The sequence below is a fragment of the Myxocyprinus asiaticus genome, chromosome 8 (genome assembly GCF_019703515.2).
Source record: "Myxocyprinus asiaticus isolate MX2 ecotype Aquarium Trade chromosome 8, UBuf_Myxa_2, whole genome shotgun sequence".
In the NCBI taxonomy this organism is placed as follows: domain Eukaryota; kingdom Metazoa; phylum Chordata; class Actinopteri; order Cypriniformes; family Catostomidae; genus Myxocyprinus; species Myxocyprinus asiaticus.
Genome location: NC_059351.1, coordinates 50,617,493 through 50,643,110, shown reverse-complemented (window position 1 = coordinate 50,643,110; position 25,618 = coordinate 50,617,493). Strand labels below are relative to the sequence as shown.

Sequence of the window (25,618 nt, the reverse complement as noted above, 5' to 3'; positions counted from 1 at the left end):
CGGGGTTTAAAAAGCCGACAGACAGGAATCATGGCGTCGTTGGTGGGTCGTCTCTCTCGGGCTCTTTTCATTAGAAATACAGCAACATTGAGTCGCAAAGCTGGCCCCAAATCTGTGAATGCGACAGGGCCGACTCTTAGTCGAACCGCCGTGTCATCCACATCGGGGGCCATTCTTCCCAGTCCCGACAAGGTGCGTTTATACTCCTAAACATTGCCGCTGGGTGCTGGCCCTAGAAGGGACGCAGTAAGCAGGGTTCTTGCGAGCCAATGAGAATGAAGAATAGCTTGACGGACATGAAAGGCAGCCAATCATATTGTTGGATCAACACATTTTATAAAATAAGGAAGTGCTTCGTGTACAATTGTTTCTATTATTATTTAAAGATAAAAATGACAGTTTAACGACCGTGTTTTCGGTGATGTTACGGCTTTTATATATAACTCTGCTATATATATATATAATAATCATTTATTCAGGCTGCATTATTTTAAAGGTAAATTTCTCCCAAAAATGACAATTCTGTCATCATTTACTCACCCTCATGCCATTCCAGTTGTATTCTGGTGAACACAATATATCAAAGCGTTGTTGGTCCATTCAGTGCGAGTGAATGGTGAAAAAAACTTTGAAGCTCCAAAAAGCACATAAAGGCAGCATGAAAGTAATCCACATGACTCCAGTCATCAGAAGGGATATGATAGGTGTGGGTGAGAAACAGATCAATATTTAAGTACGTTTTTACTATAAATCTCCACTTTCAAACAGCCCTTCAAAGTGCTCTTCTCTCCTAAGAGAGTTCTTAAGTTCTTTTGTTTTTGGTGATTCGCATTCTTCATGCATATCACCACCTACTGGTAAGGGAAAATCATTTCTAGTAAAAAAGGACTTAAATATTGATCTGTTTTTCACCCACACCTATCATATCGCTTCAGAAGACATGGATTAAACCACTGGAGTGGTTATTGATTACTTTTATGCTGCCTTTATGTGCTTTTTGGAGCTTCATAGTTCTGGTCACCATTCACTTGCATTGTATGGACCTTCAGAGCTGAAATATTCTTCTAAAAATCTTCATTTGTGTTCAGCAGAAGAAATAAAGTCATACACATCTGGGATGTCTTGAGCGTGAGTAAATTATCAGAATTTTCAGTTTTTGTCCTTTAAAAGACAGCTGGAAAAAGTAACTACATTGTGTATGATTTCAGGGCCAGTGCTATGATGCGATGTGGGGGGTGTGGTATTTTGATCTTTAGGGTGGTCAAGTAGTTTTCTATTCTTCAGACCAGGAGTGGGGTGTCAGAAGTTCTGGGGGGTGGGAGTTACATGAAAAATCTAGGAGGACAATGCCCACTTAGCCCTCCATTAGACCCGACCATGTTGTATTATATTTGTACAGGTTCCATTCGGTCTGATCCGCATGACTGTGGTGGTGGTGCCGTTCCTGTATGTCGGGACTTGGATCAGCATGAAATTCGCTGCTCTGCTCGAGGAACACGATATTTTCGTTCCAGATGATGACGATGATGATGACTGAGAAGGTACGTGAAGAACCCACCCAACTATCAATAATTGTTTCCAGAACGTTCTGAGATGCCCCCCAATATTTCTATTATTGACAGCCAAACCTTGCTTTATACTGTATTTTTATTAAAGGGATAGTTCACCCAAAAATGTAAATTCTGTCATCATTTACTCACCTTCATGCCATCCCAGATGTGTATGACTTTCTTTCTTTTGCAGAACACAAATTAAGATTTTTAGAAGAATATTTGAGCTCTGTAGGTCCACACAATGCAAGTGAATGGTGACTGAAACTTTGAAGCTCCAAAAGCATATAAAGGCAGCATAAAAGTAATCCATAAGACTCCAGTGGTTAAATCCATGTCTTCAGAAGAAATATGATATATAGATATACTATAAATTGTGTGAACTATTCCTTTAAGTGCAGTCTCTGTAAAATTATTTTGAAAATATATTATTCAGTCATGTGGTGTGCTGATGCTCATGTTGTTGCTGATGTTGTTTCAGTGCATGGTTCACTCCAGCGGTCTGAAGATCTTCTAGGAGCTGCAGCACTGGTGCACATGACAAGAACATTTATGCAATAATGAAGACCATCAACAAGCTCATGCGTTTACATTTCTGCATTACACTAAACCTTACCCAGAAGCCAAAGCTTGAGTTTATTTTTTACTTTTGAAATATTGTCAGAGGGAATATCGTTTGAGGCTACCTTCACGTTACTAGCCTCTCTTCTATTCAATAAATTGTCTGAATGTTAATTAGTGTATCAGTTTATATGTTACATGTGTGTTATAGTAAATTTCTATGTTTTAGAATCACATTACATTCTGATTCTCACACTTGTTATGAGGTATAAAATACTTTTACAGCCCACAAATGCGACTCCAACACAAGAAAGAGTTTTTATTGTACTAACTTAAATATTCCAGTCATTAAATTCAAATTCAGCACCATTGATGTTTCTAACAAATACGTAAACAAGACCATAGTGAGGGGCAAAAAACAATGCATCTTCATGGTGCACAAGTGCAATCCTTTTCACGTTCTCATTGGTCAGTGCTGTTGCCTAGGAGATGCTCCTCTTCCAGAGCAGCATTGGTGAGATTGAGGTGTTGTTTAAGAGAATTGATTTCTCTCTCACTGCGGCCCTTTAGTTCACTCAGCTCCACATACACCTCCTTATAGCGCTCGCTCAACGTCTCATTCTCCTACAGAGACAGAGAACACTTGGTAATATCTATCTTACTATTATAAACAATCAATATTTCTATTATTGACAGCCAAACCTTGATCTAGGCTAGTTTTCCTCGCATACACTTATCAGCCACAACATTAAAACAACCTGCCTAATATTGTGTAGGTCCCCCTCGTGCCGCCAAAACAGCACCAACCCGCATCTCAGATTAGCATTCTGATATTATATTCTTTTCATCACAATTGTACAGAGTGGTTATCTGAGTTACCGTAGACTTTGTCAGTTTGAACCAGTCTGGCCATTCTCTGTTGACCTCTCTCATCAACAAGGTGTTTCCATCCACAGAACTGCCGCTCACTGGATGATTTTTGTTTTTGGCTGCATTCTGAGTAAATTCTAGAGACTGTTGTGTGTGAAAATCCCAGAAATACTCAAACCAGCCCATCTGGCACCAACAATCATGCCACGGTCAAAATCACTGAGATCAACATTTTTTCCCCATTCTGATGGTTGATGTGAACATTAACTGAAGTTCCTGACCCGTATCTGCATGATTTTATACACTGCACTGCTGCCACACGATTGGCTGATTAGATAATCACATGGATGATTGTTGGTGCCAGATGGGCTGGTTTGAGTATTTCTGGGATTTTCACGCACAACAGTCTCTAGAATTTACTCACAATGGTGCCAAAAACAAAAAACATCCAGTGAGCGGCAGTTCTGTGGATGGAAACGCCTTGTTGATGAGAGAGGTCAATAGAGAATGGCCAGACTGGTTCAAACTGACAAAGTCTACGGTAACTCAGATAACCACTCTGTACAATTGTGGTGAAAAGAATATAATATCAGAATGTTATTCTGAGAGGCAGGTTGGCACAGAGGGGATCTACACAATATTAGGCAGATGGTTTTAATGTTGTGGCTGATCGGTGTGTATATATTTAAAAAACAGTGCAACAGATAAACATGCTTAAAGACTAAGAACCCACCAAGTTTGTACCTTAGTAAGACTTTGAACCTCTTTCTTTAGACAGCTGATTTCCTTGTGTAGATATTCCACCTCGCCCTCCTTCACTCGCAAAAACATCTGCAGACGGGCAGTCCAAAAGACATTTCAAACAGTGTTTTGCAGTGTAAACATTTGTCTACTTTTAAATGGTAACTATGCATGCACTAATTATGAGCTCATATTAAATTAGATCCTACTCGGGAATATTTTTGACCTTTTAAAAATTGATTTGTCACACTGGAGGTGAAAATTATGTCCGGTTACAGCACATAAATTATATACATTCCCTTATACATTAATATATATTTGAAACTAAAATCTTAATGCTGAAAAAAAAAGTCCATGTCCAGGTTAATTGTCCACTTCCTAACACAAAACATGTCCACGCTGATGTCACCATTATTAATTTACAAACACCCACATAAAATGTAGAAATGCAATACATTATGGTACAGTAAGTTGAGCAAGACAAAGGAAACCAAAATGAAATGTTAAGGATTTATTCATTTAAGATAGAAATGCATTGGAAAATTCAATTCTGGAAAAAAAAAAAGAAAAAAAACACTGAATATTTACAGAGATGTCCATCTATCACCATGGCAGCGTTTAACCACCACAGAAGCACTGGTCATTCACATGAGATGCCCCGCCCCCTGATGATGTCACTGCTCTTCAGAGTCACTTTCTTTGAGGTTCGATACAAGTTAAGCTCGATCGGCAGCATTTGTGGCTTAATGTTGAATACCACAAAAATAATTTCGACTGGCCCCTCATTCATTAAAAAAAAAGCATAAATTGCAGTTACAGTGAGGCACTTACAATGGATGTGAATGGGGCCAGTGCATGAACGGTAAAATACACATCATTTCCAAAATATTGCCACAAGATGTAAACATTATACATGTTAACATCATTTCAGTGTGATGAAATCACTTGCTTACCTTTTCTGTGTAAATTTATATATCCAACACTGTGATTACATGGTTTCATCATGAAACAAAGTGTAATATAATATTTAATTTTATACAGATTAGGTAAATAAGTGATTTTATCGCTTTTATTTTTACATCTTGTAATGTGGATTAAAAAAATGCAAAACAACCATATTTATTTCTAAGATAACTGGACGCCACTCACTCGCTGAACTAAGTATGCAATGTAATGAAGTCATGTGACAACATATGCGTACTATTTTTGGAAACATAATTTTTGCATAATGCATACTCTTGCATTCTAATAAAATAGAAACAGTAGGCAGTATAAAGTATGTACTATGCAGAAAGTGCTAGTATACATTCCAAACATAGCCACAACCTCCAACCTCCTCCTACTTTATTTAACATACCTCTAATTCATCAACTCTGTGTTATTTAATTCCAGGTTTACATTCTTATTAACTGAGTTTATTTTTAAGAATATACTTATATTGTAATGAAATGCATCACATACTGTACAGTGCATCCGGAAAGTATTCACAGCGCTTCACTTTTTCCACATTTTGTTATGTTACAGCCTTATTCCAAAATGGATTAAATTCATTATTTTCCTCAAAATTCTACAAACAATACCCCATAATGACAACGTGAAAGAAGTTTGTTTGAAATCATTGCAAATTTATTAAAAATAAAAAACAAAACAAAAATCACATGTACATAAGTATTCACAGCCTTTGCTCAATACTTTGTTGAAGCACCTTTGGCACCAATTACAGCCTCAAGTCTTTTTGAGTATGATGCTACAAGCTTGGCACACCTACAGGTGCATCTCAATAAATTAGAATGTCGTGGAAAAGTTCATTTATTTCAGTAATTCAACTCAAATTGTGAAACTCGTGTATTAAATAAATTCAATGCACACAGACTGAAGTAGTTTAAGTCTTTGGTTCTTTTAATTGTGATGATTTTGGCTCACATTTAACAAAAACCCACCAATTCACCATCTCAAAAAATTAGAATACATCATAAGACCAATAAAAAAAAACATTTTTAGTGAATTGTTTGCCTTCTGGAAAGTATGTTCATTTACTGTATATGTACTCAATTCTTGGTAGGGGCTCCTATTGCTTTAATTACTGCCTCAATTCGGCATGGCATGGAGGTGATCAGTTTGTGGCACTGCTGAGGTGGTATGGAAGCCCAGGTTTCTTTGACAGTGGCCTTCAGCTCATCTGCATTTTTTTGGTCTCTTGTTTCTCATTTTCCTCTTGACAATACCCCATAGATTCTCTATGGGGTTCATGTCTGGTGAGTTTGCTGGCCAGTCAAGCACACCAACACCATGGTCATTTAACCAACTTTTGGTGCTTTTGGCAGTGTGGGCAGGTGCCAAATCTTGCTGGAAAATGAAATCAGCATCTTTAAAAAGCTGGTCAGCAGAAGGAAGCATGAAGTGCTCCAAAATTTCTTGGTAAACGGGTGCAGTGACTTTGGTTTTCAAAAAACACAATGGACCAACACCAGCAGATGACATTGCACCCCAAATCATCACAGACTGTGGAAACTTAACACTGGACTTCAAGCAACTTGGGCTATGAGCTTCTCCACCCTTCCTCCAGACTCTAGGACCTTGGTTTCCAAATGAAATACAAAACTTGCTCTCATCTGTAAAGAGGACTTTGGACCACTGGGCAACAGTCCAGTTCTTCTTCTCCTTAGCCCAGGTAAGACGCCTCTGACGTTGTCTGTGGTTCAGGAGTGGCTTAACAAGAGGAATACGACAACTGTAGCCAAATTCCTTGACATGTCTGTGTGTGGTGGCTCTTGATGCCTTGACCCCAGCCTCAGTCCATTCCTTGTGAAGTTCACCCAAATTCTTGAATCGATTTTGCTTGACAATCATAAGGCTGCGGTTCTCTCGGTTGGTTGTGCATCTTTTTCTTCCACACTTTTTCCTTCCACTCAACTTTCTGTTAACATGCTTAGATACAGCACTCTGTGAACAGCCAGCTTCTTTGGCAATGAATGTTTGTGGCTAACCCTCCTTGTGAAGGGTGTCAGTGATTGTCTTCTGGACAACTGTCAGATCAGCAGTCTTCCCCATGATTGTGTAGCCTAGTGAACCAAACTGAGAGACCATTTTGAAGGCTCAGGAAATCTTTGCAGGTGTTTTGAGTTGATTAGCTGATTGGCATGTCACCGTATTCTAATTTTTTGAGATAGTGAATTGGTGGGTTTTTGTTAAATGTGAGCCAAAATCATCACAATTAAAAGAACCAAAGACTTAAACTACTTCAGTCTGTGTGCATTGAATTTATTTAATACACGAGTTTCACAATTTGAGTTGAATTACTGAAATAAATGAACTTTTCCACGACATTCTAATTTATTGAGATGCACCTGTATTTTTGGGCAGTTTCTCCCATTCTTCTTTGCAGGACCTCTCAAGCTCCATCAGGTTGGATGGGGAGCATTGGTGCACAGCCATTTTCAGATCTCTCCAGAGATGTTCAATCGGGTTCAAGTCTGGGCTCTGGCTGGGCCACTCAAGGACATTCACAGAGTTGTCCCGGAGCCACTCCTTTGTTATCTTGGCTGTGTGCTTAGGGTCGTTGTCCTGTTGGAAGATGAACCTTCACCCCAGTCTGAGGTCCAGAGCGCTCTGGAGCAGGTTTTCATCATTGTCTCTGTACATTGCTGCATTCATCTTTCCCTCAATCCTGACTAGTCTCCCAGTTCCTGCCGCTGAAAAACATCCCCACAGCATGATGCTGCCACCACCATGCTTCACTGTAGGGATGGTATTGGCCAGGTGATGAGTGGTGCCTGGTTTCCTCCAGACATGATGCTTGCCATTCAGGCCAAAGAGTTCAATCTTTGTTTCTCATGGTCTGAGAGTCCTTCAAGTGCCTTTTGGCAAACTCCAGGTGGGCTGTCATGTGCCTTTTACTGAGGAGTGGCTTCCGTCTGGCCACTCTACCATACAGGCCTGATTGGTGGAGTGCTGCAGAGATGGTTGTTCTTCTGGAAGGTTCTCCTCTCTCCACAGAGAAATGCTGGAGCTCTGTCAGAGTGACCATCGGGTTCTTGGTCACCTCCCTGACTAAGGCCCTTCTCCCCCGATCGCTCAGTTTGGCCGGGCGGCCAGCTCTAGGAAGAGTCCTGGTGGTTCCAAACTTCTTCCATTTACGGATGATGGAGGCCACTGTGCTCATGGGGACCTTCAATGCTGCAGAAATTTTTCTGTACCCTTCCCCAGATCTGTGCCTCGATACAATCCTGTCTCGGAGGTCTACAGACAATTCCTTGGACTTTATGGCTTGGTTTGTGCTCTGACATGCGCTGTTAACTGTGGGACCTTATATAGACAGGTGTGTGCCTTTCCAAATCATGTCCAATCAGCTGAATTTACCACAGGTGGACTCCAATCAAGTTGTAGAAACATCTCAAGGATGATCAGTGGAAACAGGATGCACCTGAGCTCAATTTTGAGTGTCATGGCAAAGGCTGCGAATACTGATGTACATGTGATTTTATTTTTTCGTTTTTTATTTTTAATAAATTTGCAAAGATTTCAAACAAACTTCTTTCACGTTGTCATTATGGGGTATTGTTTGTAGAATTTTGAGGAAAATAATGAATTTAATCCATTTTGGAATAAGGCTGTAACATAACAAAATGTGGGAAAAGTGAAGCGCTGTGAATACTTTCCGGATGCACTGTATATCCGCATATACTTGACTGATCTTTACTTGGCAGCAGGTGTTATCAATTAATCTATGGGTCAAAGGTCAGTGTCTCACCTCTAATTCTGAAGTGCTCCTTTCGTAGCCACCAAGGGGCACAACTCCTGACCTTTGACCTGTGATGAAGGACCTCATGAGACTTATCTCCTCGGTCAGACACACCTGTAGTTCCTGCGTGAAGAGAAAGAGGAAATGATATTCTGACACATCCAAACAAAAACCACACACGAAGGCTTGATAACTCATTCACACTGACAGTGTGAACACAATAATGGCACTCCTTCTGACTGGCAGAGGGAAATTGATCCTGGATCAGGGAATAAGACTCACACCAACACAGACAGCCACTTTTCTAAGAACAATGAAACAGGATGCTGTCTGCGGAGGTTGCTAGAAATAAACCCAGCATGCTGGTTAACCTGGTTCTCTCTACGGAGCTGCTCCATCTCTCTCTCCTTCTGTTGGATTGCTCCGTCTCTCTCTTCAGTGCTGTTGTGGTTGATGTGGTTGAGCTCCACACACTGTTGTGAGTAATGCTCGGACAGACCGTCTAACTCATGCTGCAGAGAAACAGACTTGCGCCTGAAACACAAAGACATGCATTGATTGACTGAATAACTGCAGATGGATTGATGACTGATTGGTTTGTTGACTAATTGATTGACTGATCAATTGATTAAGCCATCAACTGATTCCCTCAGTGGAATCCTTGTCAATAAAAAACTGTCAATCAAGCATCTGCCACTTTCCTTGGTCCTGAGAGAAGGGGGTGGGACAGATGATCAATACTGAACAGTACTAAGCGATTCATTGAACACATTCAATATTCCCATGAGAAAATATATTCAGTCACAGTGGCATTTCCTGGCACACATTTTTAGATGTTTAAAGAACTAAAGTCTGTTTCAAATAGGCTACATAAAATTAGAGTTGACGAATAAGCCATCAAGGAAACTGATATAATGATCCCAATTGATAATAATTCAAAAGAACTGACTCGTAAGGGTCATTCATTCAGGAATCAGACTACACTGGTCGCGCAGTGTTTAGGACTGTAGAATCAAAAGAATCGACTCATAAGAACTGTTCGTTCGGGAATCCAACATCACTGGTCACGTTGTATGTTTTGCACTGTAGATTTAAAGGAACAATTCATTAGAGTCATTCATTTGGGAACAGGACTACACTGGTTACGATGTGTGTTTTGGACTGTCGATTCAAAAGAGCCTACACGTAAGAGTTATTAGTTCGGGAATAGGACTACACGGGTCGCTCTGTATGTTTCGCACCATAGATTCAAATGAACGACTCATTTGAGTCATTTGTGTGGGAATCAGACTACACTGGTCACGCTGTGCGTTTCGGACTGTAGATTCAAAAGAACCAGCTCATAAGAGTCGTTCGTTCAGGAATCAGAATACACTGGTCACGCTGTGTGTTTCTGACTGTAGATTCAATAGAACCGAATCATTAGAGTCATTAGTTCGAGAATCGGATTACACTGGTCAAGATGTGTGTTTTTGACTGTAGATTTAATAGAACCGACTCATAAGAGTCATTCATTCGAGAATCAGACTACACTGGTCACGCTGTGTGTTTCTGACTGTAGATTCAAAAGAACCGAATCATTAGAGTCATTAGTTCGAGAATCAGACTACACTGGTCACGCTGTGTGTTTCTGACTGTAGATTCAAAAGAACCGAATCATTAGAGTCATTCGTTCGAGAATCGGACTACACTGGTCACGCTGTGTGTTTTTGACTGTAGATTCAATAGAATCGAATCAGAGTCATTCGTTCGAGAATCGGACTACACTGGTCACAATGTGTGTTTCTGACTGTAGATTCAAAAGAACCGAATCATTAGAGTCATTAGTTTGAGAATCAGACTACACTGGTCACGCTGTGTGTTTCATGCTGTAGATTCAATAGAATCAAATCATTAGAATCATTAGTTCGAGAATCGGACTACACTGGTCACGTTGTGTGTTTCATGCTATAGATTCAATAGAATCGAATCATTAGAGTCATTAGTTCGAGAATCGGACTACACTGGTCACGCTGTGTGTTTCATGCTGTAGATTCAATAGAATCGAATCATTAGAATCATTAGTTCGAGAATCGGACTACACTGGTCACGCTGTGTGTTTCATGCTGTAGATTCAAAAGAACAGACTCATAAGAGTCATTAGTTCGAGAATCGGACTACACTGGTCAAGATGTGTGTTTCTGACTGTAGATTCAAAAGAACCGAATCATTAGAATCATTAGTTCGAGAATCGGACTACACTGGTCAAGATGTGTGTTTCTGACTGTAGATTCAATAGAATCGAATCATTAGAGTCATTAGTTCGAGAATCGGACTACACTGGTCACGCTGTGTGTTTCTGACTGAAGATTCAATAGAACTGAATCAGAATCATTAGTTCGAGAATCGGACTACACTGGTCACACTGTGTGTTTCTGACTGTAGATTTAATAGAACCGAATCATCAGAGTCATTTGTTCGAGAATCGGACTACACTGGTCACAATGTGTGTTTCTGACTGTAGATTCAATAGAATTGAATCAGAATCATTAGTTCGAGAATCGGACTACACTGGTCACCGAATCATTAGAGTCATTAGTTCGAGGATCGGACTACACTGGTCACACTGTGTGTTTCATGCTGTAGATTCAAGAGAACTGAATCATTAGAGTCATTAGTTCGAGAATCGGACTACACTGGTCACACTGTGTATTTCTGACTGTAGATTTAATAGAACCGAATCATCAGAGTCATTAGTTCGAGAATCGGACTACACTTGTCACGCTGAAATGAAATGAAAAATTTAGTGTGATCTGGTAAAATGTTGTATAAATGTGATCGTACAGTTGTTGTTTGATGGAGGGGTCTGTTTGTTCTTCTCCATGTCCCTTTAGTCTCTCCATCTCCTCCTTATGAGCTTTCCTCAGAGCCTCCACAGCTGAAAGAAAAAAGGGAAGATGATATTTATATTATTGTAAAGCATTTATACATCACAGAAGTAGTTGTACTGCCTCTAATTTATTCAGATTTAAATAATAATAATAATAAAAAATAAAAAAAATCACCATTGAGAATAATGCAAATCATAAAGAAAAATAAACAATCAAACAAAACAGAAAAAACCCCCACTCAAAATGCATTTGGACGCATTACAGTAAAATAGTTCTTTCTTTTGATTTTGACCTGGACATCATCCCTGATAGCACATATCACCCAGACGTCTATTCGTTGTGCTTTTTTTTAAGTTGTTCGCTCATCTGCAATACGTCTGTAAGACATTTCCTCTCTGATGTCAGTAAGATATTCAGCAGATGTCTTTGAGACTTTCATAATTTAGATTGTTTGGAAATCTGATCTTTTTAAGATGTTTAGCAGATGTTAATCGGATTGTGATGCTTTCCAGATACAAAAGATCTAAAACAGACATCTCAGAGATGTACGTGTGCTTGTCGCTCAGTGTTTCATATTGACCTTGAACAGTATTCTGTGCCTCCTCCTGCAGCAGTCTCTGTTTGTCTCTCTCCATCTCTCTGCGTTCTCTCTCGTGCTCATTGTGTATCTCCTGCAGTCTCTCTCTGTGCTCTCGCTCCATTTGCTCCAGTCTAACAGTGCAGGGCGCATCAGGACCACAGAGACCCGTGACACCGGCCGCCACATGACCCTGGCGAAGAGCCTCGATCTGCTGCCTCAGAGACAGAACCTGACCAACACATGTTGCTTTTAAAGACAAGTGAAAGCAGCATAGAGATGTGAGGAATAAGAGATCATGATAACAGGCAATTCAGAGACATGCTAATTTCTAGGATGATATTTGTGTTTTTAATTGCATTTGTTATCGAATGTACACTCTTAAAAATAAAGGTTCTTCAACGACTCTTTACAGCACTTCAGTTTCAGCAAAGAAGACGCTTCTCATCAAGAACTCCAAAAGGGTAGAAGGTTCTGGAGTTGCTACATGGTTCTTTGGAGATTTGAAAAGGTTCTTGATATTACATTACATTACATAACATCTTATCACATGGGAAAATTGAAGCCATCCTCACTAAAAAAAAAAAATTTTTTATTAATTAATATATTAATTTCATTTTGTTAAAACAAATTCTACAATTGAATTTGATGGATGTTTTTTTTTTTTTTTTTTTTTTTAAATGTGTAAATCTTAAAAATAGGCTAAAATATTTCAATAAGTTAATATTTTTAACCAACATCAGTCCTGATCATAACTACCAAATATTCATTCATTTTCAGGATTTAACCCTTTAAATATATATAATATATTATAATAAACATTTTTTTATTACAAAATTTGTTTTGTTTTTTCATACACACACACACACACACACACACTTTTCTCAATTCACACAAATACAAAACACACTGTGACATCCATACCAACACACACACACAATTTTAGCTGCATCATTTATTCAGTTGGCCTGCAGTGCGCTATAATACAGTAAACAGAAAATAGGAAAAAAGCATGTATTTGCTCCATAGGCTAAACATGAGAAAAATGGCGCCATCTGGTGGAAGATATAAAAAATTTAAATTTTGAAGCCAGGGCTCCTGAATGAAAGCATAATATCATAGAATTCATGATTTGATGCTTTAATGGCACTGGGATCCATTAAAAAAATTACTTCATTTTTAATGGGTTTCAATGGGGACATTTTTGTCCTGAAGGTCCTGAGTGTAACTATTTTGTGTACACAGTGTATTATAGATGTATTATAGGAACTGAGGTTGAAATATCAAAATTCCCCCAAAAATACACACCTTTGGCAAAATTTATGCTGTTGGCATTAACACAGCCAAAATGATCGAAAAAACAAAAATGAAAAAGACAAAAATGTCCCGAAGGTCGCAGGGTTAATAAGGTTCTATGACAAGGAACTTAATACATAATCCTACAACGTACACATACTATGAAATTGAAAGGGTTCTCCAATTGACCCTTCACTAAGCCCTGCCTAAAAAGCGGGATTTATCGAAATAATAAAAAATGTAAAGATTTTTGTTGCTGCGTCATGACATGAGGTACATAGAGAGGTTATGCACAGTGTTTCTTCGTTCTTTTAAAAAAAAAATCTATAATAAATATGTATTGAGAAGAGCATGCTATGGATTAAAGTGTGTCATTCCTCATTCCCAAATGAACGTATAACATCAGCGAGGACACCTTCAATTCTTCCAAGGTAAATTAAAGTTAACAACCTAACATTAACTCATTTATGTATTGATTCAGGTCTTATTAAAGTTGATAGTAATTAAAGAGTTCACAGCATCAAAATGAGTGATTTATGAGACGTTATAAGCAGTTCTTTTCACTTGCACTAGTTATGAGGTTTGTAATCTCAAGTGACCCTTTTCTCATTTTATGTGACTGATAATCGTTTGCCTCAATTCTGATTCACTGTCTGCACAGTTTTCAGTAAAATTACTGTGTTATTTAGCAATTTCTTTAAAAAGAAAACGTAAAATAAATATGCTTTGCAATGTCACTCTTCCTTCCAGCCCACGTAATAATAATATCCATTCTGTTTATGAGAATATTTAGCCAAAAACCATGTCTTCATGGAAATCTCCCATTCATTCCTATTGGGAATTCTGCAGAGCTTGTCAGAGAGAGCGACTGTAACCAAGAGGGGCGGGGCTAAGCGAAGGGTCAATTACCTCATAGGAAAATTAAATAGTTTAAAATTATAATGGGCTGGGTATTGATACATATTTCTTGATTTGATTCGATTCTGATTCACAAGCCCTCGATTCGATTCCGATTCGATTCTGGGACAATCTGACTAAGCAAGAAATAGAAAAAAATTGTTTAATAAAAATTGGTATAGATGTTATAAAACATAAAGGTGGGGATGGGGAAATGGAATGATGCTGGCTCCTACTGAATTAAATTAATATGTATTCTGTATGTGCTGCGTGCTACAAAGTGAATGAGCGCTCTGCTCGCTGTCATCTGCTACAAACAGAGTGCACAATGCTGATGACGGTGCTTTTCGTAAAGATATCTATGGTTTTCCGTGTATGAGCAGGCGGCTTCACGCATTCACTTTAAAGCGCGCAGCACATGCAAACTATATACTGTATTTATCTCATTAAATAGCAGCCATTGCGGTTTCATAATCACACAAGGGCATAACTTGATTTTAATTTGTGCGTTGAATGTTTAAGCAATGACATTTGTACGTCAGATGGTATGGGCTTTTGATAGCAGAGCATTTTTAGGAGCATGAGTACAAGTACATGAGTGCAGTATCGCGCCCGATTCCGATACCAGTAACGGTATCAGGACATCCCTACTAATAACCTACACAACCAGAACTGAAGTAAACTTAAATGTAAGAGTAAAAGATCCATCTTGGGATTTAAAGAATCATTATTGGGATAACATGAAGATCGTGGTTATTTTTACCCCCCCACCCCCCAGACTATCCGACTCAAGCGAGAAATCGAAAAACAATTTTGAATAATAATTGATATATGCTTAATAAAATATAAAGTACAGACAGTAGTCTGTCACCTCTCGCTGAAGCAGCTCATTCATCGCTTGTGGAGTCTGGGAACCAACCAGCGACAGCGACCTTGGCTCTCCAAATGGTAGCTGCTCAAAGTCCACCCACTTCCTCTCGATGTCCGGCCCTGTTGGAGCATCGGGGACCTCTTGCCGGGTCAGAATGACTGAAGTTACAGCACCTTTCTTTAACTCCACCTTATCCCAGGGGTCCTCACCCTCTTTGTCTGACACTCCCTCCTGTAACCACTTGGTCCGGTCCTCGAGGCGTCTCTCGTGTTCTCTGTCACGGCCCTCGCCCGCCTCCCTTCGATTAGTTAACGGTGAGGACGTCATGTCTGGTTCATCGTGATATTGACCAGTGACATCAGACCCCGGGTCATGCTGATGTGGTGGTGATGAAGAGGTTCGAGATGGTGTATTCGAGTTCTCTCTATCACTGATATCACCGTTGTCTGGGTGTCTGAAAACAGAAGGACATATCAACTTCCTTATTCCAAGATAAGAGGAACCTGAGTCAAACGTCTGCTCAAGTCAAATATCAGTAACTGTTATTTCAGTTTAAAAGCCCAAAACCATTTCATAGTAATCAATGACAATATTGAGCATCATTCATTTTGAAAACCGAACGTATTTGTGCATATGTTGTTTATCCCTTTCAGAAGATCTTGACTAAGATAAAAATGTTTTATAAAAAGTAATAGTTCACGCAAAAATTAAATTAATTAAATTTAATTTAATTTACTCACCCTCATGCCATCCCAGATGTGTATGACTTTGTTTTGTCTGCAGAACACAAATGAAGATTTTTAGAAGAATATCTCATCTCTGTAGGTCCATACAATGCAAGTGAATGGTGACTGAAACTTTGAAGCTACAAAAAGCACATAAAGGCCACATAAGAGTTATCCATAAGACTCAAGTGGTTAAAACCATGTCTTCTGAAGAGATATGATAAGTGTGGGTGAGAAACAGATCAATATTTAAGTCCTTTTTTACTATAAATTCTCCTCCCTGCCCAGTAGTTGGCGATATGCATGAAGAATGCGAAATGCCACAAAAAAAGAAGAAGAACTTTTAGGAAAGAAGAGCACTCAGGAGGGCTGTTTGAAAGTGGAGATTAATAGTGAAAAATGACATAAATATTGATCTGTTTCTCGTCCACATCTATCATATTGCTTCTGAAGTCATGGATTAAACAACTGGAGTCCTATGAATTATTTTTATGCTGCCTTTATGTACTTTTTGGAGCTTCAAAGTTCTGGCCACCATTCACTTGCATTGTATGGACCTACAGAGCTGAGATATTCTTCTAAAAATCTTCTGCAGATGTGTGTTCTGCAGAAGAAAGAAAGTCATACACATCTGGGATGGCATGAGGGTGAGTAAATGATGAGAGAATTTTCATTTTTGGGTGAACTATCCCTTTAAGTCTTTTAATATACAATGGCCCCATAAACACAGTTAAAAATGTCTTAATTTCACTGCATTAAGTAACAAAATATCAAAGATTTTTTTTTTTAGGTTTGAAATGCTTAAACAACAGATATACTGTTTAAAATAAAGATTGACACAATTTTTGGTTCTTAAACGTTAGTGGAAAATGTCCATGTCATGAACTACACCTGTGGTTCATACAACTGACTTCAAAAGTCACCTTGGAACCAGTTGGTTAAGACAATGCCAAATGATTCAGAAAAGTGAGGTTTGTTCTGAGAGAAGTACTAGGATCATTTGTTTGATATTTAGTTATCTAATGTAATGTCATGCACACATTTTAAAGTGTGACTTTAGTGTCACTGCATTTGAATGTCAACCTAAATCTCTAATGGTATTGATTCTCAGCACTGATTTTTAAATGGCAGATTACATTTTTTTCACCCTGGTGCAAATAATGGTATATGCTATTTACAGTATATGGTATATGCACTCCCCGACATTCACTGTGACCAAATCACTGTGATGAAATCAACATTTTTATCTATTATTTTAAGTAGTATTAAAGGAAATATTAAGAGTGGAAACAGGAAATCGGATGGGAAAAAGAGTGGGACAAAAGGTGGGATCGAACAGTGGTCGCTAGGACAACAGTATACATTCACACACCGTCTTTACACACCACAGCAGTGACACCTGTTGTCTACTTTGTTGTATATTCTTGTGGTTTCACCAGACAACTGGTGTGCAAACAGCTGCACTGTGTGGCAGATGCTATTTACACCAGGGTGCAAATAGACACTGTTTTTAAATCAAGTACTATCATACTGGATGATTTCAGCTGAATCCCTGAAGGACATTCTTCTTCTCAGGATGTCGATCCAGTTCCTCCTGATTCTGGAGGTCATCGCAGACAGAGTCACCAGTCCATCACGCATCTGTAAACAGGAAAGATCAATCAGAGAGGCTTCAGGCATACAAACACAGTTTTTTGGTTTTTTTGGCTTCCTCTTACATGCAGTTGAAGTCCATAGTTCTTGTCGGCATCAAATTCCTCCACTCTCAGACAGTGATGTAAATAAATCTCACCATCTGCCTCATCCCTCTATCGAGGCACAAAAAAAAAGATTAAATTTTTTCCATATAACCATACAATAGAATTCTTAATTCTTTATAATATAGTATCTAAAATATTTAAAGAAGTAGAAAAGTAATGATATTACACTGATCAGCCACAACATTAAAACCACTGACAGGTGAAGTGAATAACATTTATTATCTCGTTACAGTGGCACCTGTCAAGGGGTGGGATATATTGGGCAGTAAGTGAACAGTCAGTTCTTGAATTTCATGTGTTGGAAACAGAAAAAATGGACAAGCGTAAGGATCTGAGTGACTTTGACATGGGCCAAATTGTGATGGCTAGACGACTGGGTCAGAGCATCTCCAAAACGGCAGGTCATGTAGGGTGTTTCCAGTATGCAGTGGTTAGTACCTACCAAAAGTGGTCCAAGGAAGGACAACCGGTGAACCAGCAACAGGGTCATGGGTACCCAAGGCTCAATGATGCACGTGGTGAGTGAAGGCTAGCCCGTCTGGTCCGATCCCACAGAAGAGCTACTGTAGCACAAATTGCTGAAAAACTTAATACTGGCCATGATAGAAAGGTGTCAGAACACACAGTGCATCGCAGCTTGCTGCGTATGGGGCTGCGTAGCCGCAGACCGGTCAGAGTGCCCATGCTGATCCCTGTCCACCGCCGTAAGCACCTACAATGGGCACGTGAGCATCAGAACTGGACCATGGAGCAATGGAAGAAGGTGGCCTGGTCTGATGAATCATGTTTTCTTTTAGATCATGTGGACGGCCGGGAGTGTGTGCGTTGTTTACCTGGGGAAGAGATGGCAGCAGGATGCACTATGGGAAACAGGCCGGCGGAGGCAGTGTGATACTCTGGGCAATGTTCTGCTGGGAAACCTTGGGTCCTGGCATTTATGTGGATGTTACTTTGACACGTACCACCTACCTAAAGATTGTTGCAGACCACGTACACCCCTTCATGGGAAAGGTATTCCCTGATGGCAGTGGCCTCTTTCAACAGGATAATGTGCCCTGACACACTGCAAAAATTGTTCAGGAATGGTTTGAGGAACATGACAAAGAGTTTAAGGTGTTGACTTGGCCTCCAAATTCCCCAGATCTCAATGCGATTGGGCATCTATGGGATGTGCTGGACCAACAAGTCCGATCCATGGAGGCCCCATCTCGCAACTTACAGGACTTAAAGGATCTGCTGCTAACGTCTTGGTGCCAGATACCACAGGACACCTTCAGAGGTCTTGTGGAGTCCATGCCTCAACGGGTCAGAGCAGTTTTGGCGGCACGAAGGGGGCCTACACTATATTAGGCAGGTGGTTTTAATGTTGTGGCTGATCGGTGTATGATATGACCTTAGCTAATAATGTAATCATGTGTTTTTTGATTATTGTTATGTTAAAGGTATAGTCCACCAAAAAATTATCTGTTGTCAATCACCCTTACGCCATCTCAAACTCGAATGACTTTTTTTCTTCTGCGGAACACAAATGAAGATATTTTAAAGGATGTATGAAGTGTTTTTATCCATACAATGCAAGTCAATGGGGTACAAAATTTTAAGCTCCAAAAAGGACGTAAAGACAACCTAAATAGGCCTGGGTGACATGGCAAAGTTCAAGAAGTTTACTCTGTTTAGGATTTAATCCTATAAGGTGTGTTACCTCTTTTCGACAAAATTTCATCATGTTCAACGGACATTTGCCTTGGCCTAAAAGTCATTACGTCCACTGAAAGACTTTCTCTCCTGTGTCCAAAAATTTGCGGACGCGCTATTGATCATGAAAACACATTTAACTAAATAATACATAAACAGCAATAGTGTTGATGTCAGAGTTGCTGTTGTGGGGGCCTGGGTAGCTCAGTGGTAAGACGCTGGCTACCACCCCTGGAGTTCGCTAGTTCGAATCCCAAGGCGTGCTGAGTGACTCCAGCCAGGTCTCCTAAGCAATCAAATTGGCCCGGTTGCTAGGGGGGTAGAGTTACATGGGGTAACCTCCTCATGGTTGCTATAATGTGGTTCGTTCTCGGTGGGGCGCATGGTGAGTTGAGTGTGGATGCCGTGGTGGATGGCGTGAAGCCTCCACACGCGCTATGTCTTCGTGACAACACGCTCAACAAGCCACGTGATAAGATGCGCGGGTTGGCGTTCTCAGACGCGGAGGCAGCTGGGATTCGTCCTCCACCACCCGGATTGAGGCGAATCACTACGTGATCACGAGGACTTAAAAGCACATAGGGAACTGGGCAAAAAAAAAAAAGAATAATAATCATCATCTCTAGGATCTTAACAGTCTTATCAGTCTCACTTAACACTGGTGTTGTGGAGTGAAAGATCTCTATGTGTAATGAGCAGACATGAAAACAAGTCAGCACAGTTTGCAGTCTTATAAGATCAGAGTTGCTGATGTGTTCAGTCGATAGCATTGTCAGCGCTGTCTCTTTTGGTACACATATGAGCCGTAGAGCTAGCTAGAAGCTACCTAGCCTTATTACTGGTTTACATGATAGCAGGGCTAGGTATAGCTGCTAACCAACTAATGCTTCCTGATCAGCTGATTTTATGACTTACTGTAAATTCACAAGTTCGTTTGCCCACATAATCCTTTAAACTATTAAGGTTAAACATATTTTGCTTGCTGTCCACGTTGGAGGGGCTCGAGAAAGCAGCTTCAACTTGAGCTCTGAAGTACCCTCCAGGACTATTAATAGGAGATGATTATGTGGGGCAAGATGCCTAGGTAAAGGTGGAGTTGGGGAGGTGGAGGGATGCTTGAAACAGCTGAGACCGAAGAGAGGTAAACAGATGCTTATATACTCTGGCTGTTAATTGAAAGATTATGGGCTCACTCCTCCCGAACTTACCTTTAGGAACTTCATTTCAGTTAGCTAGTTGTGTAACTTTTCCGAACTGTTTGCGTTTTTAGCGACACACATTTGATTGTCAAGATGTAGAACATAGGCTAAATATCGAAAATTACTCATATGATTCCCCCCCCCCCCCCCCACCAGACCTACATAAAGGTAATCCATACAAGTTGAGTGGTTTAATCCATGTCTTCTGAAGCGATACGATAGCTTTGTGTGAGAAACACAATTAAAGACCACAACAAAAGTCCTTAATCAATATAAATCTTGTACCGCAAGAAAGTCATACGAGTTTGAGGCTGACAAAATGATGATATAATTATAATTTATGGGTGAATTATATCTTTAAGCTCACCTCTTCAGCCTCAGAGTCTCTATAGTATCTCAGTCCTGAGTCAGCGATCACAAACCAATACTTCCTCCACTACACACACACACATACACACACACACACACACACAAAGCACACCGCAATGAGGAACATGAAGCGTATTATAGTTCTCTATTATGCAATCACACAAAAAGTACAAAAGATACATGCACATAAATATCGTGCATTTCTTTGTGAACTTTAGGCTATTACACAATTACGTGAAAGATACTTTCTTATAGCTTTCCATTAAAAATTGCGCACAATATTAAATTCCTATTCAGATAGTCTTCAGAAGTAAATATTTCCTAAAAGTCATGTATAATAATAATAATAATTGAAACACCTTACCTCTTCATCTTCATCCAGCATATACATCCATCCCTTTTTATAGATCAGAGAGTCACGCTGTAAGGAAACCGAATCAGTTGCATTAAAAATTAATAACTGGACAAGCAACCCAAGATAGAATCAACTTGATATCTATCAGTATGAATCATTCCATGCAGCAGTATATGACATTTTGTTCATCTGACGTTCTAGAACGCAGTAATCCAGAGCGCGAGACATTCCATTCACATTCCACAGCAGAACTCGCACCCCGCGCGCGCGCTGTCAAGACGAGCGCTTCACTAGTTACGCAAGTATTTAACCAACCACTCGCACAAACGGACATTTCGACAACTTACCGACATGGGTATCCGGTTGTTGGCATGAAAGAGGGAAGAAACGGCTAGGTTATAGTTGCACAATTTTCGCTACAAAAACCGTAGATAGTACCATCTGTGAGAAGAAAAGCGTCACTTTCAGTCGATCATGTGGCTGTAAGCTTCCGAGAAGTTTGGCTGTTTGTCTCATTAACACTGTCATGAACTGTAGCTTTACTCAGCGTAATTTAGGTTTGAATACTCTTATCAGGGGCGTAGATTCCGGGGGGGGATGGGGAAGAGGTAACCCCGCATTATTTATATCATGATCAATGGAACCATGTAAATGCTTCATGCTGCAACCCCCCCAATGTTAAAGCCAAGTACGCCCTTGACTTATCTAGCTCTAGATAAAAAGTTTCTATTTACAAGCTCAAAAGTGCGTTTTCATCCATTCAGTGGATGGAGACACCAAGTATAAGTATTGTGAGTTTAGTATAATATAGTGTAGTATATACCTGTATCTGAGTGGGCTGTGCTGGACTTCTGTGTCCTCCATTTGTAGTCCTACTATTCTCTTCATGGAAGTTACTGGACCTCTGAGAAAATGTGGAGAGAGATGCTAGCTCAGTAAAATATAATGTACATGCAGTAGTAATAAATACAATAGATTTGCGTTGCCCATTCAAAAGTCACTGCCACAAATGCTAGGGTGGTTGTCATGACGTTGCTATGAGGTTGCTAAGGTGTTTGAGTGGTTTCTAGGGTATTGCCAGGTGGTTGCTAAGGTGTTCTGGGTGGTTGCCAAGTGGTTACCAGTGTTGGATGTAACCTAATTACAAAGTAATTAACTACTGTAGTCTAATTACAGGGTTTCCACACGTCCTGGAAAACCTGGAATTTTGCAACGCAATTTTCAGTCGTGGGAAAGTCATTGAAAATGAGGAAAAAATACCTAAATGCCCTGGAAATAATTATTTGTCATGGAGAATACTGTATTTTAGTATAATAAAACTGTTTGACTATCACTAACAAGGTTTTTGCTACATGAACAAAAACATGGTAATGATCGGGACTCGGGATAGGTGTTAAAAACACCAATATTGTTTTCTCACTGCCAGCGGCTTCATATTGTTAAAGGAATATTCCGGGTTCAATACAAGTTAAGCTCAATCGACAGCATTTGTGGCATAATGTTGATTACCACAAAAATGTATTTGGACTCATCCCTCCTTTTCTTTTAGAAAAGCAAAAATCGAGGTAACAGTGAGGCACTTACAATGGAAGTGAATGTGGTAAATTTTTGGAGAGTTTAAACACAGAAATGTGAAGCTTATAATTTTATAAAAGCACTTACAATAGTTCTTCTGTTAAAACTTGTGTGTTATTTTTAGTAATTTTAGGGTTTTAAAATTGTGTGGGGAACAATATGTGCAGGACCATAGCTAGAGGGGTGAAAGGTGGTAATGATTCTAGGGGCCCACAGGTCCGGGGGGGGGCCCACAACAAATTCTAAACTGTATTTTTTCATAGGAAAGGGGCCCAAAGCCATATACAATTAGGGGCCCCAGAATACCCAGCTACGGCCCTGTCTATGATGTGTGTAGCTTTTGGGGGTTTAATAGTCTCTCTTGTTGCGAAGTGCTTATCCGGAGGGGAGATACTACTGTCAAAAACACACAGAAAAGCTCAAATAAAGCTAAATTTAAATGGGCACTTGAAATGAGGAAAAGACAACAATATACAGTATTACTACTGTATTGTAATGTAATATTTTCTCCAGTGCATCGGACTGTGTTGTGAGGATTTGGTAAAAAAAAAAAAAAAACTCTTCATTTGATAAAAAAATAATGCAATGTTGACATATTAAATTAATTACAATTATTTAGTTTTCATTTTATTAAAATGTTAATGAGTTAATTTTATTAGACACCATTTTGATAATAACATTTTATTAAACTCTCAAATACAGAATTCAGAAGAAAAAAAATCCAGTAACCACAATATACATCAGGACTGTTTATGTGTTTTTGCTTGTTGGATGGGAGGCCCAGGTCACGGGTACGGAAGGGGATGGTGGCTTTACGCTCAGGACTGTGGTTGCCTGTTGGGCACATAAAATGTCCTGGATATTCCCTGGAAAATTGTGCCTTGAAAAGAGTTGGAACCCTGAAATACTTTTTGGTACAAAAAGCAGTGTAATGCATTACATTTAAAATTCTTGTAATCAGATTACCATTACTAATATACATCTAGGGATGGGCATTTCGAGTAATTTTTGTAGTCGAATATTCTCTAAAACATGGTAACCAAGGCCATTTATATGCACAGATGAACTAGGCGGTCTAGGCCAATAAGGAGGCGCAAAGGGCCTTTCGTGAAAAGGTCAAAGCCCTCGGGGGCACAATTTCATGAAAAGAAGAAAGTAAATAAAGAGAAATATAGAGGTATGCGAAAAAGACAATTTTTCATGGGAAGTGAGTCCACACGGAGGCCATCTTTAGAACGCTCCCGGGCAGTCTGGGCAGCTATTTTTTCTATGTAAACAAGTGGCATGAAAGTGCAGCTCTGATCTACAGTACTTGAATGGGGAAAGACCAGAAATCTCCAAGACAGTTGGTCAAGATTACGATCAAAGAACATATTTCAAATCAGCAGTAAAATCTGTCAACAATGGTGTCATAAATTGTGGTTCTTTTGCTCGGATCATGATAAAAATGCGCATTCTGAAGTTAATTGACAGGCGATCTCTCTATTTAAAAGCTGGTTCTTTTACCTGCTGGGAGGCGGGACTTGCTTTTCAACATCCATTGGCTGTTTGCCGTTGCAGTTTCTCCCATTCATTTAAATAGAAGTGCTCCGTCTCTGCTAAATAGTCTCTGTATGTAACTAGTATTGATGGGGTGCACCAATAGGAATCTCGCCTTAGTCACCAAAATGGTCAGAAATGGCCCTGTTTGTGACATTGTGAGAAGGAAGTAGAGTGTCAAACTTTGTAAACTTGGGCACCTGTGAGTGGCCCGATGCAGTGCTGTTGGTTTTTGATTGCCCTCCCATCTCTTTATCTAGACGTCTGCGTTCTTTCTCTCTGTGGTCTCTTCCTCGCTCTCTTTCTCTTCCTCTGCCTCGCTCCTCTGAAACCTCACGCCCATAGCCATATCTCTCATCTCTGTAGCTTTAACCAAAGAAAGGAAAAAGCAAACATCACTGACATGGTACTGTCAGACTCTCTCTTTTTCTTTGTCTTTCAATTTCAAAGTTCTTATTTGATTATTTCATTTATTATATTGCCAAAGCATTAATACACACAATAAAAGCAGTGACAAGAATAAGAAAAGAAAAATAAATAATAATAATAATGATAAAAAATAAAGTAAGGTGCCAGGAGTGACTGTAGAGCAGTGGTTTTGAACTGGTGGGTCACAACCCAAAAATGGTTGGGTCTATTGGCAGGTCTGTTCTGATTTATTTAAATGTTTGATTTTAAGGACAATTTTGTTACTTTGTTGAGTTGCCACTTGATGTCCAGCATACTTATTTTTATTTTCTCCCCAATTTGGAATGCCCAGTTCCCAATGCACTCTAAGTCCTCGTGGTGGCGTAGTGACTCGCATCAATCCGGGTGGCGGAGGACGAATCTCAGTTGCCTCCACGTCTGAGGCCGTCAATCCACGTATCTTATCACGTGGCTTGTTGAGCGCGTTACCACAGAGACATAGTGCATGTGGAGGCTTCACGCTATTCTCCGCGGCATCCATGCACAACTCACCACGCGCCCCACCGAGAGTGAGAACCACATTATAGCCACCACGATGAGGTTATCCCATGTGACTCTACCCACCCTAGCAACCGAGCCAATTTGGTTGCTTAGGAGACCTGGCTTGGAGTCACTCAGCACGCCCTGGATTCAAACTCATGACTCCAGGGTTGGTAATCAGCGTCAATACTCGCTGAGCTACCCAGGCTCCCAAGCCAAACCATTTTTAAAAAACAACTGCCGAGGGTTTCTTAGGGGCTATTTACACCAAACCTGTTTTTGCATTAATAATATATATATTTTTAATTGTTTTCATGTGCTAAACAAACGTCATTGCACAAAGTCTTGCTGTTTTTCTTTTAGAGTTTCGAGCAGGGGCATCATGTTTCTTAGACGCTGTATCAAATTTAAAAGAACGTGTCGAGACACCTGCGTTCTGCATTTTTGTTGCGATGCTTCTAACTTTATTTAGTGCAAGA

General features: G+C 39.8%; 3 protein-coding genes across 4 annotated transcripts in view; 1 reads left to right on the top strand and 2 right to left on the bottom strand.

Moving 5' to 3' along the window:
- The window catches only part of LOC127445581 (transportin-2-like), a 113,860-nt gene that overhangs the window by 64,578 nt on the left and 23,664 nt on the right, over nt 1-25,618 (bottom strand). The window lies entirely within an intron of this gene.
- On the top strand, nt 8-2,285 carry LOC127445590 (essential MCU regulator, mitochondrial-like). The gene is made up of 3 exons (XM_051705745.1): nt 8-192; nt 1,400-1,541; nt 2,032-2,285. The coding sequence occupies exons 1-2, from the start codon at nt 31-33 to the stop codon at nt 1,535-1,537; spliced, it is 300 nt and encodes a 99-aa protein (XP_051561705.1). The 5' UTR covers nt 8-30; the 3' UTR covers nt 1,538-1,541; nt 2,032-2,285.
- triobpa (TRIO and F-actin binding protein a) lies at nt 2,416-21,582 on the bottom strand. Of its 2 annotated transcripts, XM_051705741.1 has the most exons (12): nt 21,425-21,582; nt 21,087-21,143; nt 20,721-20,789; nt 17,418-17,507; nt 17,231-17,340; nt 14,975-15,428; nt 11,914-12,142; nt 11,287-11,380; nt 8,835-8,997; nt 8,473-8,586; nt 3,726-3,812; nt 2,416-2,735 (listed from the first exon to the last, which is right to left on the bottom strand). In XM_051705741.1, the coding sequence occupies exons 1-12, from the start codon at nt 21,428-21,430 to the stop codon at nt 2,574-2,576; spliced, it is 1,635 nt and encodes a 544-aa protein (XP_051561701.1). In that variant the 5' UTR covers nt 21,431-21,582; the 3' UTR covers nt 2,416-2,573. The 2 variants fall into 2 exon arrangements, with proteins under 2 accessions (XP_051561701.1, XP_051561702.1); XM_051705742.1 differs by lacking the exon at nt 20,721-20,789.

Coding starts and splice junctions, on each gene's coding strand:
- triobpa (XM_051705741.1), bottom strand. Junction 3,813..8,472: donor GGAGCACTTCAGAATTAGAG/GTGAGACACTGA, acceptor GCCCGTCTGCAG/ATGTTTTTGCGAGTGAAGGA. Junction 2,736..3,725: donor AGGTTCAAAGTCTTACTAAG/GTACAAACTTGG, acceptor CTGTCTCTGTAG/GAGAATGAGACGTTGAGCGA.
- LOC127445590 (XM_051705745.1), top strand. CDS start 31: ATGGCGTCGTTGGTGGGTCGTCTCTCTCGGGCTCTTTTCATTAGAAAT. Junction 193..1,399: donor TTCTTCCCAGTCCCGACAAG/GTGCGTTTATAC, acceptor ATATTTGTACAG/GTTCCATTCGGTCTGATCCG.